General features: G+C 41.1%; 1 protein-coding gene across 1 annotated transcript in view; it reads right to left on the reverse strand.

The window, feature by feature from the left end:
• Positions 1 to 15,159, reverse strand: part of MYO16 (myosin XVI) — a 419,267-nt gene that overhangs the window by 6,758 nt on the left and 397,350 nt on the right. Inside the window, exon 33 of the mRNA XM_057707440.1 lies at positions 12,661 to 12,746. Coding sequence (XP_057563423.1) covers positions 12,661 to 12,746 — 86 coding nt within the window. The remainder of the gene's footprint in view (positions 1 to 12,660; positions 12,747 to 15,159) is intronic.

Genomic DNA, 15,159 nt, shown 5'->3' on the forward strand with positions numbered 1-15,159 from the left:
AGATTCATAACATAACTAGGATATATCTGATTTAAAACTAATGAAAGTTAATGCAAGAAGAAAAATGATGAACGGTCTAGAAGCTTTTTTAATTTTCGAGTAAGATGAAAAGGGCAGTAATGAGTAGTTTAAACAACAGTTAAATGTTCCTGAACCTGGGATTTGTATATGTATTTTCAGGGTTTCTCAAGTTCTTGAGACAACCTAAAATTGTTTACACTTTTATTTTTATGTGCTTTGGATCACTTGAATACCTACTTTTTAAGCTAGCACTCAGCGAGATTTGATTTTCTGACTTTGTATTTTATTTACAAGCAGACTGACACAAGTAATATTATTTATATTGTTTCAGGTTAATGAGGAAAAGGTAGATGGATTTGATATTCAAATAAGGCATTTCCGTCTAATAAAAAGCTAAGTGATTTGACATCATAGGGTAGGTTGCCTAGCAGTTTAAATAGAAGAAGTGATAGACTTGGGTCAACCACAGGCACAAGATAGTAGATCTGAACCAGAGTTCACGGATCTGAGTCAGTACCTTATTCATATTTTCAATGGTAAACTCAGCTAAAGAAAATCATATCTAACACATATGTTGTGAATTTTAGTTGTTTTTTTTTTGCTTTTGTAGGTTTTTGTTTCACTGAATTTGTAAATTTGCTTTGATTTTATAGCTGTAGTGAAAGCTAAAAGGATAAAGAGATTTTATGTAATGAAATGTGTATACACTTAACATTATAATAAAATGATTTAAGAAATGTTGAGTCAAGGATGACCTTTTTATTATTTAAAAAGGGCCAGATGTATTATAATATGCATGTGGGGGAAAATGCTGATCTAAGTGGGTAGAATTCCCTGTGAGTAAAATTAGTCACTGCTTGACAAGATGATGGGTGTCCTTTAGGGTCTAAAACTGGTACATTAGTAAGTTAATTTCTCCCCAGCACACTGCATCCAGTGCAGTTCCGCAGAGGGTCTGGATGGAGTTAGTGTATGGATGTCTGGATGCATTTTTGAGAAAAGGGGACACATGCCATCACAGTGTATTAGCCTTGTGGTTTCACTGTTTTTGTAAACTTGGGGGACAACTGAGCACCTCATCTCCATCAAGGCTGGGGAAGGGAGAGGAAGAGAGTGCCTTCAAGTGATGCCAGGCGTACTGTGGATGAATTCTACGACTTGAGATGTAATTCACATCTCACAGATTCAGAGAAGACCCTTTCCAACACTGTAAAGCCCTGGGAACGAATTTTAAATGTCCTGCTGCTCTGATATCACAGAGGCTGTGAGGCGCCCAGATTCATTAGTTACCCAGAACTCAGACCTGTCCAGAGGGGTTTGAATGTCTGCTGAATGGGGTCATTGAAGAGCGTGGACAGTCACCGTAGACATCGGGGCGGCCAAAGGATGCAATGCCTCAGGCAATCACATAGGCTTATTCTATTCTATCATCTGAACGTGTGTCCCCCAGACTCACATGTGGGGGTCCTGTGACCAAAGTGACGGTATTTGTCCTTTGGGACGAGATTAGGTCATGAGGGCGGAGCCCTCAGGAATGGGATTAGAGCTTTTATAGAAGAGACCTCACAGAGCTCCCTCACCCCTTCCGCCCTGTAAGGACACAGCCAGGAGTCTGTGATCAGACTTCACCCAACCACGCTGGCACCCTGACCCCAGACTTCCAGCCTCCAGAACCATGAGAAATAGATTTCTGTTGTTTATAAGCCACCCAGTCAGTGGGGTTTTGTTACAGCAGCCAGAGTGAACTGAGACATCTTGTGCCCAGAATTATTATTTTTGGACAGCATGGGGAAAAAATGGTACTATTCTATAACAGGTGCGAAACTCAGGCTGCTAGAAAAGGGCACCCACTACCTGTCAGCTTAAGTGTCTTTGAAAACAAATTGTTTGGTGGAGGATCTAATAATACACTTGGAAATTATTCCGTGATTTTTATTTGAAGCTTTCACACCCGAAAGAGATTTGGAAACTTCCGAGCTTAGGGTCCACTTGGACTCAGTATTTACTGGGAGCTGGGACACGACCTTCCACCGCCACCGGACAGCATCCCCTGAGGCACCCCACGTGGGCTGCACTTACAGGGTGGTCCGCATTCTAAAGTGACACCCTCCCGTCCGTTTAGACCGCCTAAAATGTGGCCTGGGTTGCACCTGCAGCCCCACGTTCTCCTTTCTGCCCTTAGGGAAGGGTCAGGGAAGGGAGAAGCTAAGCGCTCCACGTTTCGTACGTAAACAGGCAGGCCTCTGATCAGCCCACGTCAAGCTCCCAGAACACATGACACACAGAGACGTGATCACAGTGTGAATTCATTTCCCTGCGGGCTGCGATCCCCATCCCGGAACAACGTCCCTTCCTTTCAGCAGGTTTTTAGCAAGAAGATTCCTTCACTGAAACTAATCCTTAGAAAATAGTGCTCCTTACAACCTGGACCACTCAGTCTGCGGGTTCAAAATAATGGGCTTTTTTTCCTGTTACTGAGGAAAAGCTTGCTGATTTGATATTTAAAAGTTCAAGACACGAATCTAGACTCCATCCCCCAACTCCAGATTTGTAAACTGTTTTGGGTCTTCCAATGTCTAGGAGATAGCAATTAGATATGAAGATAGAATTTCAGTGATATAAAGACGGATCTCTCCCAAGTTCTACATCCCTAAGTGGGACATTTATAATTTGTTCAGTTACTTTCGGGGATTAAAAACCATAAAATCCCTGACCACCCAGAGGGAAACACAACATGATGTAAAGGCTTAATGGGGTTTATTACATATATATCTACTTGCTAATTTTTAATGGTTTTCCATTGTGTCATTAACAGAGTCCTATGACATGAACTAATTAAAAAACGAAATACAAATTTTCTTCACTTCCTGTGGCTATGCATTTCTATGAATAATATTAATAAATGTAAATTAATAATTTGCTGCTGACTTTTACCTCGTCTTTCCCTTCTAGGATAAAAATAGCCTTTGTTAAATAATTGACATGTAAAATCACGTTGCTGTTCATTTGTCACAGAATTGATTTTCCTATTGACTGTTCCCCCAAAGGTGAACAGAGGCATTTACTGACATTTATGGAAATTAAAAGAAGGAAGCTTCTTGGCTGACTGAGTAGTGAATATTAGTGTTTCAAATGCACATCCCATTTCCACTCATGCTAACAAGACTCTGGATGAAAAAACATTAAAAGATGAAATTTGAAAATCAGTTTGTAAAACCAAAGTTTACCTAAATAGATACCAGTGAGATGGCTTAAAATGAAATGCTTTTCAAAATGTCTTTGATTAAAGGGTTGTATATCTCCATACTCTAAAAAAAAATCAAGAAAATGATCTGAAAGCAAAACAGCATTTCTGGTTGAGGCAGAAAAGAGTTGATCCTTCTTAATTCAGAAATAGTCATTTATACAGGAATCCAGTTAAGTTCATCCTTGCTATTTTGTGTCCTTTTTTTTGCCTAAGGCTTAAGAAAGGGAAAATACCCCTGGAAGGGAACAAGTTCTGTTGGAAACAGGAGTATATCTGGATAACAGGCAGGGAGGGAAGGAGGAGAGGATTTTAATTTTTTACCTTATCTGGGCATGTTGATTTCTAAAAAAAAAATTAACCACCGTCCTTTATTTTATAATAAGTAATATTATATTGGAGCACATTTAATATAATTTAACTGGACATTTACTTGCATTTTGCAGCTGATTTTAAGTTCATAGCTAAGAACAAAAATGGACTGTGATGAGTGGATGCATGTTTCTTCCTGCTGATGGAAAGTTATAAAATAGAAATTTATGATTGTACGTCACACGATATAATTAATCTGTGACATTTCAGGATATGGATTTTGTATGAGCTCTGGTCTCTTACCTCAATTCATTTAAAAAACATGGCAGTACCAGTATAAGTGACTAGTAAATTGTAGCAAAAATTAATAACATATATTTAGAGTACATTTATAGTCATGACATATCATAGTAATGGGTTCAAAAACAGAGACTATATGGAAAAACATAAATCTATTATAATGGAAACATAGAAAGTGAGAGTATTACAATGCCTTTAAAAATATTTTTCTTGGGATTTTACGGGACGCTCACTGTAAAATACCAGGAGATATTATTAAGGACAAATAATCTACAAGACTGTCTCTCTCCAAGGAATAAGTCTGTTTATATAATTTGCTTGTTCAAAAATCTTCAATGTCGCCACCTTGCCCCAGCCTCAACAGTCAAGTCCACTCACCTTAGCATGTTACAGAAAGCCCTGTATTTTCCAACGACACTAATTCTTCCAGCTTCATCATCACTCATCCTCACATAGACGCTACACGTCAGGTCAGTCAGATGTACCCAGAACACACTCTGTAATTCTATTTATCTTCTCTGTAACGGTCCCAGTTTGTACGCCCAGATACAGAAAGCTCTAAGGTCTCCAAAGCCCATTTCAAGCATCATCTCCATGATCTTGCTTTATAATCTTAAAGCATTTTCACACATTATTCTAGTAAAATCATGGGGGCACAATGATCATGAATTATTCTAGGCTAACTAAGGGTTATTAGCCTCTTTTCACAGATGCCGAAATTCATCGTTAAATCCCAAACTTGCTTGGCTCGTTCACAGTAGAGTCTAGATTCACATTCATGTACGCTGCGTTCCGTCAACCTTCTTAACCGCGTTAACTTCCAAGAAGTTTTTCCTGTCTGCTAATCAATGAACACACACGCTTTCAAAGGTCATGAGACAGAACATACGGTGATGGGGTCTACAGGACTTAGAACCACACAGTACAGCCTGCTCCCTCAAGAGGCTTTCATTTCAATTGAGCAACAGGACATAAAACCATAAAGAGTTAGATGAATGAACATGCTTCAACAGGACGTCGACGCAAAAGCGCCACGAGGAAGCACAGCATTAGCTGACTAATATGTTACAGATGCAATTACTGTTGTCGGAATACAGAGGAGACATGACTCACTTCAAGGCACTATGGCCAAGAAATTCCTGTTGGGCTGTGGGATTTGTTTGGGCTGAAAGGATGAGTTGGACGCTGAAAGGATGAGTCGGACACAGAAAGAAGCAAGGCTGCCTTGGGTCAAGCGGGATAAGGAATGGTGTCCACACTGTTTTCATGTCTACATAGACAACGACCAAAAACACAAGAGAGAGAAAAGCCCTGTGCCAGGTGGTGCACGACTTGAGGGTTAGCTCCGAACTAGCAACAGAGATGAGTATGTCAGAGAAGAGGTAAGATACAGGTATGAGAGTGAGGACAGCAAGGGTTACCACAGCACCTAAGTACGCCACAGCCTCCGCACCATGGAGGGTCCGAGTCCAAGCTACCCCCACTGTCCAATTAGCCAGTATCGCCACTGACGTTGCTTTGTAAGGCACAGTTTACCTGTAAACGTATTTGTTTCTCAAAATATTCTTTTCTGGAAACAATCACAATCTGTGTGTTATGGTATTCAATATAATTAAATAAGAATGAGGAAAACCACTTCATGATACTGAATGCTAATAAAACTATTAGCCCAATCCAGATAGATTTTAAAAATCAATTACAATTGGGAAAGGGGCAGCGTTTAGCAACTCCGTTGACTGTGGAACTTACTGCACGGGGGAAGCATCTTCTCTGCCATCAATCTTGCATCTCTCTCCAAAGTTGAGTTACCAACCAGAGTCACCCACTTGAGAATGAGAGATGAGGGGCAATTCTTTCTAATCATTAAATTCATCGAAATCATTTCTAATCATTTCTAATCTAATCACAAAGAGGTCCTAAAAATATTAGATCATTTTTCCAGGGTGTCCAGTTTATCATAGGGGTCTGACTGTCCCTGAGTAAAATTAAGCCTATTGATTTTGAGGAATTTCTGAGTGACCAGTCGTTAAGAATTACAAGCTCTGGTTTTACCTATTTATGACTTGGTGGGAGCATCAATGTTCTTTATTTTGTATTAAAATGTCTGATAAGCAACATTCCAGTAATTTTATCATCAGAAGACATGAACAGGTGTGATTTTTACTATCTTAAAGAATAAAGATTGCTAAATAATGGAGGCTAAATTTAGTTAATTAAGGACTATAAATAATGCTCAGTAGCAACACATAAAACATCAGACCAAGTAAATGAGAAAGGGTATCAGTTTCTGTGACCCAAGATGCTGTCACAGGCAAATCACAAACACCAGTGGATAGACACAAAAGAAGCACATTGCTCACACTAAGGCTAACATGGCGTTTCTGATCAGCAGATGACCTTCCACGTTGTCGTGAATGTACTTTGCATCTTCCAGGGTCTTGGAGTATTGTGTTTCCAGCTTTGGGATGGGGAAGGGTGTAGAACACTCACAGTCTCAGGGAGGTTTGTATGGGCCATCACTACGGTGCCCATTCCATTGGCTAGATCCTGGTCACAGGACCACTTCCAACCACAAGGAAGCAGGAAAATGTAGTCTAGCTAGGGGCTTCAAAAGAGACAGATTTGGTGGGCACTGTGTCTGCCCAGGGTCAGTGAGAGTGTCTTTAAGACACAGTCACGGCAAATCATGTGGGTACAAATACTAGAGAAAATAGGGAAAGGAAAACAGATGTCAGGAAGCATTAGAAAAGGAAAAGAGACAAGATTTTGCCAAAGTAGGCAACATATGAGAGCAGGTCTTTTTTAATCAAGACTTCTTTCCCAGAATAGATAATAAAAATCACCTGCAAGTGTATAAAATTAATTTAAATCCACTTGGGCTTCAAAATCTAGGCTTTTATCATTGACTTCATGACACTTCTTCCCAATATCATAGTTCATCTGTTTTAGAACCTATTTCTGACTCTGTCAAAAATGACACTTTCAAATAATAGCGTAATCATGGAAATCAGAGGAGAATCAGGTCTTGGAGGTCTACTAAGGTCATAAAATAAATTCCTTCATCAATGTTGACTAGATTATGCTTCAGCACCATGGAAAACTTTCTGTTCCTTTAGCCTAAAGTTTTCTTCCAGAGTTGTCAGGTCCCATTAACATACAGAGCAGTACACTTAATAAGTCAGAAACGCTGGGGCCCAGGTTCCCAGGTATCAATCTTCCAATTCTCTGTATCTGGAACAGGAACAGAGCTATTTGTCTTATATTTTCCACTGACAGAGAGGGCAAATATTTACCCTTTACTTATTTTCTGAGCAGACCAAAGTTTCCAAACCTGGTTAATGGTTTTGAAGACAGACAATGCAATACAGTCATAACTGGGACTTTACATTTAGCCTCTTGCTGTAGTTTATAACTTAACAATTCCCCTTTTCTAGAATTAACACTTGTAACCAATGGTAATTTCTACTGCTCTTCATGGAAATATCTAGCAATACGTCGTTCCTCCGTTCCAGCCCTGCTGGCCATCTCGCAACCCAGGCCCGCTCCTGCCCAGGCTCTTTCTTCCTTCCCCACCTGGAGTGTTCCCCTGACCTCAGCCTGGCTGACTCCTTGACGTTCTTATTTCATCTTCGCTCAGCGAGGCTTTTGTTGTGCGTCTGATTTAAAATTGCAACCCAATCCCACCTTCTTCCACACCACTTGTGTCACTCCCAGCCCTGCTAATCCTGTTTGTTATGTTTTTAATTTATGTTAAGAAATATTAAAGGAATGAGAAATCAGAATTGTGACTATGTTTTCATTTTTATTTTTTGGCCATGACACATGGGGGATCTTAGGTCCCCGACCAGGGATCGAACCCGTACTCCCTGCAGTGGAAGCTCAGAGTCTTAATTCCTGGACCACCAGGGAAGTCCTGTGACTATATCTCTAAAAAAAAGAAAGGTGACCTGCAGAGATATTACAAGACCTTTCTCCTTTTTAAAAAACACAGTCACCAACTATGCTTCAATAAAACAGACAAAAAACATAGTCACAATTCTGCTTCCTTGTTCCTTTCATACTTCTTAAAATTTATCTTTCTTCATTGATAACAGTCAGTGTCTTCACTGGAAAAACATTATACATTTGAAGACATTTAGGATATACATATGGTGCAATTCTATGAAGGAAAAAATGCACAATGTAGAATTTGTTTTTGTTATTTTTCCAAGTCTCTATATATCTATACAGGCCTTGTGCCTCCCCTGTTGAAAACACTGCCATTTAACTCTTACCATCAAATGAATTTACTGCCCTCGTTTCTTGCCCATAACATGGAAGTCACGAGTGGTGCATACTGACTTCCCGAAACCTCAGCTGTGGGGAAGAGCTTCCTATGCTAGATCTCCTACGGTGTGCAGCTTACAAGTGAAGTACACATAATTCCATTTGAAACGGTTATCTAATTTCTATTTCCTATCATGTGTTTCAGAATTACCCCCTTAAGGATGAAAGGAAAGTGTCCACATTTTGTTATTTTATCTAGCACACTGTTTCCTTTCCATGCCACAGATACATTTCAAGCAGTCCCTGTGACAAATGAAATGAATATAGAAAGAAGGCATTGGGTTTACTGAGTGCTCTGCAACTCTTCATTTCTTTGATAGGTGACATTACAAAAAGGTTCCTTTGATGGTTCAGTAAAACAAACCACATAACAATTTGTTTCTTGATGTGGATCAATTGCGTATTGATTCTGCGAGGGCTTCCATTGGAGGCTGTGTCGGGAGGGAGTAGATATTTATTAAGCTTTCAGCCACTGGATCGCCACTATTTTATCAGAAGCCATCAATGACTTCTTACAATGAATATTTGCATACTACAGATATCAAGAATAACTTTTAGTGCCCTTTGAAAAAGCTAAAGAATATAACAAAAAGTTTGGCAAGAAGTACGGCAAATGCTCACCACGAAAATCAAAGATCATAAAGCAGACAATATTACTGGACAGACAGAGGAGAGGAGTGAAATGGCAGGAAGTGAAGTATGGTGAAGTTAAGAGAGAATGCAAATACGAATTACCTATGCTCAAATAAAACATAAGCCCATTTTTCAACATCAAGTGTGGACCCCTAAACAGATGTGTAAATAGCAATTTCATGCTGAGGGCAAGCACTGTATTTTATCCATCCTCTCTGCTGTCCTCCTGCCTTCAGCACCATCTGAAGCTGCTACTCTGTTCAGGCTTTTGCTCTACTTATAATCCGTGGGCTTCCTGTGTCAGGTTACCTGGCCCCCTGAGTCAGCAGAGCACCACAGTCTCAGCACAAACACTGAGAAGTCACCCTAGGCTGGAGGATGTAGTATTTCATTCTGTGCTGAGTCTCTCACCACCGACTTACCTCTAAGGGACTGCATCCTGCCAAGTGGCACAAACTTAAGAAGAATATTATTTTACGTGTCACAAAATGGCACGTAGAGAAATGGCATAGTACTTTTATAAATGCTATCTAATTCTAAAACCAATCTGAAGTGGCTTCTTCAACCTATGCAATTCCAGTTTTGAGAACTGGGAAGTGCCACAAAGCCCCCGCAGGACTAGGATGTGGAATTCCACGATGTCACACCTTTACTGTTGGTTTTACTGGTACCCAGGGCTGCAGAAGGCATGAATAGTTCACCTTGGTTCACAGCCTGGCTCTACCAAGCCTTTTACATAAGGAGCATAAATGAACACAGCCGCAGATTCGATACGGCTAGTGTCTCAGCTTTTACTAGTTCCAGATATTTTAAGTAAAATTAGTTTTTACTACTTTTACATAAAGTCCTTACATTTTGCAAATTGATTTTTAAAATATGATGCAATAGAACATAAACTACATTTTCTATATTCTGTACCTTGAGAAAAGAAACAGACTCACAGACAGAGACTTGCAGTTGCCAAGGGGGAGGAGGGAGAGGGATGGAGTGGCAGTTTGGGGTTAGCAGATGCAAACTGTCACATTTAGAATGGATAAACCACAAGGTCCTACTATACAGCACAGGGAATTATATCCAATCTCCTGGGATAAACCATAATGGAAAAGAATATAAAAAAGAATGTATATATGTGTATAATCGAGTCATTTTGCTGTACAGCAGAAATTCGCACAACATTGTAAATCAACTACACTTCAATAAAAAAACAGAGAATAAAAAATAAAATTAAAAAAACCCTTTGTTTGGATATAAAGTAAATTTTATAGGTAAGAATAAAATCAAATTAGTGTGTAAGTCAAAATTCTTCTTTGCAAACAACAGAAACTAACTCTAACAGGCAGAAGTACTATTGGAAAGCAAAATAATTGGACATGAGCTCTGGAAGGACAAGTTTGACCGGTGGGCTGGATCCAAGGTGAATGCGGTCACAGACACAGGCTAACATCTTTGGTCACTGGAGTGAGCCACTGTGGCCAGATGACACCCCCATGGTGACCTCTATCCTCATCTTTCCATGTATGTCTCTCAACCCATAATCCACGTCCACGGTGGATAGACTGAGCCTGTCTCATATGCATTTATCCAGCTCTCAACGGAGGGAAGGAAGGTGAAACCTCTCCCCTCATGTTTTCATGGTGGTAGGTGAGAAAGTTAAATATGTGGCCTGCAGCTAAAAACACAAATTACATATGTCCACGACAGCTACTTAAGATTTTTACCTTGACCTAAACGTCTTTAAATTTTAAGTAAAATTTGGATGACTCCTCCATTGCTGTTAATGAGTTCTCATTCTCAGAAACAGAACCTAGGACCTTGACATCCTCTCAAACTACGGACTCTGAATTTTCCTGGTGACCTCTGGCAAATTACTAAATCTATTTTTTGTCTTCTTTATAATAATGGTCATACAGTCTACCTTCCTTAAAGGGATTTCATTAAAATCACTGATGATGCTAATTAAAATATGGACATCCTCAAAGAGGAATTCAATTTTTAGTCAACATTTAATTTCATTTAATTATATTGCTACATGCCCAATCAGTTCAGCGCTGATTTTATAGAATTCTTGTTTAATTGCATTACTAGAAAATCTAGAATGCAATATGCCTGTATGTGTCCATATTTCCTCTATAAATGTCACAAATAACTTATGCTGAGTGATGTGTGGCCATTCAAGGCATCGTTCTGCATAACTGTTATAGGTCCCCAACACTGACACCTGTGTCCTGCCAGGAGAATGCCCACATCAGGCATGGAAGAAAATGAGCCTGGTTTTCCATTTCCTTGAAAAAAAAATGCACTGTGAGATAACTGGAGATTGTCTGCATTTGAAAACAAGCCCTTATCGAAAACTAGGAATGGAAAAATCATTCCCGGTGACCTTTCCCATCTCTCTTTGTGTCTTAGCCAAATCCATGAAAGATCAGAGGGAAGGTTCCAGAGATGCCTATTTTATGCCCCTTCTTGCCTTTTCTCTATGAACCTCACTGTGATGGGGGCCTTGGGAAGAAGATGTCTGTATCACTGAGCTCTAATGTCTAGGAGTCAACCCTATAATAAAGATCAAGCCAATGTTCTTTACAAGCAGGTTCCCCCGTGAATTATCATCGTAGATAAAGCATCTGTAACGCTTACAAGGTAAAGTAAATGCATCTCTAAGGAACAGAGGGGAGATTAGGACAACCCATTCTTGCAAGCAATCAGCATTTTTTTTCTATTTCAATGCCTATATATCAGCGTAAGTGATTTCAGCATATTGCCTACTGTAAGATTTATTTTTCAGATTAAATTATTGATTTTTCTCACTAGCTCATCAGTGTTATTTAGAAAAATCTCAGCCGATAATATAACTGGGCCTATATCATGTCAAATATTCAGACGAAAACTGATCCTCAGCTGCATAGCTGGCTTCACAGAAACATCTGAATACTTGACTGAATTTTTAAACGATTTTAATGTAGATATTTGACATAGTAAAAGTTGTACTGCAACTTCATACAAAATAATCTTGTCTCTAAAGCAATAATCTTTATTGTATTGATAATAAAATCTTTAATACATTGTTGGTTGTGTACCATCTTCAAAGCAACATCATATGTTTTGAAGGTAAGTATTGAAAATAGTATTTTAAAGTTCAACATAAAAAGAAGACTAAACTATTGATATAAACCCTTTTTCTTTCTACAAACACTAGAGTTTATTTTTAAGTGATAATCCTCTTTATTTGACGAACTTTTTGAGGCCAAACACATCATGCATACACGTGAAATCACTGAAGCATATCAAAACAGTTTTGTGAACTGTAATCTCATTTTGATTTTGCAGGGCTCTGATCATATGATAGCTTATAAACGAATTTGATTTACATGCAATTTGAGGGGGTAACTGAGAGATAATGGCCGTAAAAACCACAGGGGCTTCAAACATTTTGCTTCCACGTTGTCCTCACTTAAAGCCTTCCTATTTCATCTGAGGTCAAATGCAGGAAATACTAACACCATTCAGAGGATGCAATATCCCCTTCATCTGACAGTGATTTTTAAAAGGCCATGACATAAACTACATCCTAACAGTTCATATAAAACCATCTGTTAATTTTTATTTGTCTTGGATGTCCTTTTTTTTGAAACCAGCAGAAAATAGATAGAAGTCAGCTGATACAAAGGGAAAAAGAATGTTGAGGTGAAGAAATTTACGGCAGAGTTGAAGATACCTGCGTTCCCTGGTCCAATAAGAACATACACTCTTGGTTACACCTTCATGAATCTCTTGTCGTCATTTAACTTCAGTTACCATAGTAAAGGTGAGAGTGGAGGGATCGTTACCTGAGTGGTGTGACTCTCTCGATGTCTCTGAAAGGAGGAGGTTCCACTCCCAGACAACCTGGAGAACCCTTCTTCCACAGGTAAACCTATGGAGGTCAACACAAAGCAGCCGTTAAGTTGTGTGTTCTTTCCCCAAATGAAGTACGTCATATGCTTACTGGACAAACTAAAATGGTGACACTTCATGGATTGAAACGAAGTCAGTAAACAAGTAAATAAACTTTCCAAGGTGGCATGGGAATACCAGGTATTGCTATTAAGTAAAGAGGAAACGTACTGGCAAAGAAAAAAGCTGAAATGATAGTGAAGAAATGTGTCATTATAGCCCAAAAGTGAGCAAAGAAGTACTGGGGGGGAGAAGCGAAACTTTTCCAGAGGCTGAAAATAGGCTGATGAAACACAGACGGGGGAACGCAAAGCCTGTGGGCATCGGAGGGTAAAGGGGTTCCCAGGGTTGCCGTTTATCTCCCATCTGTGGGGTAGCCAGGCAGCCAAGAAGGGATGGGAGACAGGTAAGACACCATCAAGTCTCCGTGTCAGATGAATGCTGTTCTATCCTGTCCTTCATCCCACACACAAAGGGAGGGAGGAGACTGGGTGAAATTCCATGAGGAAAAGGTCAGGGTAGCTGCCCATTCACACCAGACCAATTCATAACCAACTACACAGGCTAAGTGGTGGGTTTGAGGAAATTTACATCCCCTGCACCCCCACCCCCCAAATACAGAAGCACCTAGGAGGCACCAAAAGATGACATGAATTGTCCCTCGTGACCCAAAACTGCCCCCGGCCTTTGCCAAACATCCCCTGAAAGGCAAACGCATCCCTGGCTAAGAAGCACTGTGAGACAGGAGCTGGTCGCGTGACTTAATAAAAATGAATGGATGAAAAATAACTATCCAATGAAAGTTCAAGCTGGACAATTTTAGATTCTGAAGTGATTGCTCCTCTCATCTGAAATCATAATTAACCAGTATGGTATCAATCAGGAAACATGTACATGATTCCTGATTTAAGCATCATTAGAAAATCACTGCATATTTTTCCAGTTAGACAGTCAGTTCTGCAGAGAAGTCCACAAAATCCTCTTAACACACAAGAAGGCTTCCCAGCTGATCTTCCTGGTATATATACAAATACCTTGGGATGGAAGGGTTAGTTCACTGAGACTGGGCAGATGAGGACCAGCCTCTGGGAAGTGATAGACCTGCAGATGGGTAGTCCTGGGGGGAATGAGTCTTGGTCAGAAGCAACGGCAATGTCTAAAGTTGCCCAGGGGAACATCGTAGCGAGACCCAGGTAGCAGGTGTGGGGAAGGGTCCAATCAAGTGGTGAGCGTTAGAGTGACCAGAATGGAAACAGGGGAAGGGAGGGCGGACATCTAAGATCAGACACAGGTTGGCCTTCCAGGCAACTGGATAAGCAGATAGCCAGCAACAAAGTGTATGTCTGGGGAGCAGGGCAAAGCTAAGGGTCTGGGATTCACATGAAGGGGGGGTCTCAACGGTGCAGGACGGGACAGAGGGCCCCCTGACAAGCAAGACAGATGTCAGCGTCTAGAGCAGCCGGCTCCCTGGACGTCTTGCAGAGACGAGGGACCTGGGGAAGGAGGAGAGAGCTGGGATCCAGTTTCCAAAACTAAATGCTCAGTTGGAAGCTGACTCGCTGCATCAGAACAGAGACTCAGCTTAGTGAGGAGCCAACCTCAGAGCCAAGTCCATAGCATGGCCTGCTCACGTCACTGTCCACACCACGACACAGGGGCAGCTAAACAAGTCAGAAAATATCTAGGTCACCCTCTGAGTAAGGCACTGGGAAATGCACCAAGCATCAAGGAAAGTCCTGCCTCTGAGGCGCTCACGTCTTCCCGGGAATGGTTCTTAAGCAGAAGACACAACCGCATGACTTAAGGGTTACGCAGAGCACAGGTGGCGCTGAGCTGCATCTGGAGGAAGCAGGGACGCACCTGATGGGGGGGATCTGAGGAAAGCGATGGCGGAGATGCCAAAGGCTGTGGACCTTCCAGGATGGGGAGGAGTTTGGAAGGAGGGGAAGGGTGAGGAGGGCTGGCCTGGCCGAGGGAACAGAAGAGATGAGGCATCAGAACATGGAACACAGGTGACTTCACGTCCTGGGGGTGACCTGCAAGGTGGCTGGAGGGGGGCCTGGAGGGTGTGGTCCAGAATTAAAGGCGTCACCTAAGACTTCACAGACTCTGGTGATATTTGAAGGCAATGGGTAGCACTGTAGATTTCTGAGAAGGGCTGTGGCACTAGGTTCCTAAGTGGGGCGTGAAAAGGAATCTCTTACCTGTTGACCAAAGAAGGGTCGGGACAGATGGAGTCTGTGGGGGGATGGAGATGTGGAGATGGAAGGCAGGGTGGTGACAGAGAGAGAGACAGTGACAGAGAAGAAAGGGGCGCTGGAGAGACTCTGGGAATGCCTTTTCCTCCTGGTGATGCCAGAGGTGAGAGGGCTACTGGGGAAAAGGACTCTGGG

The sequence above is a fragment of the Hippopotamus amphibius genome, chromosome 14 (genome assembly GCF_030028045.1).
Source record: "Hippopotamus amphibius kiboko isolate mHipAmp2 chromosome 14, mHipAmp2.hap2, whole genome shotgun sequence".
Classification (NCBI taxonomy): Eukaryota; Metazoa; Chordata; class Mammalia; order Artiodactyla; family Hippopotamidae; genus Hippopotamus; species Hippopotamus amphibius.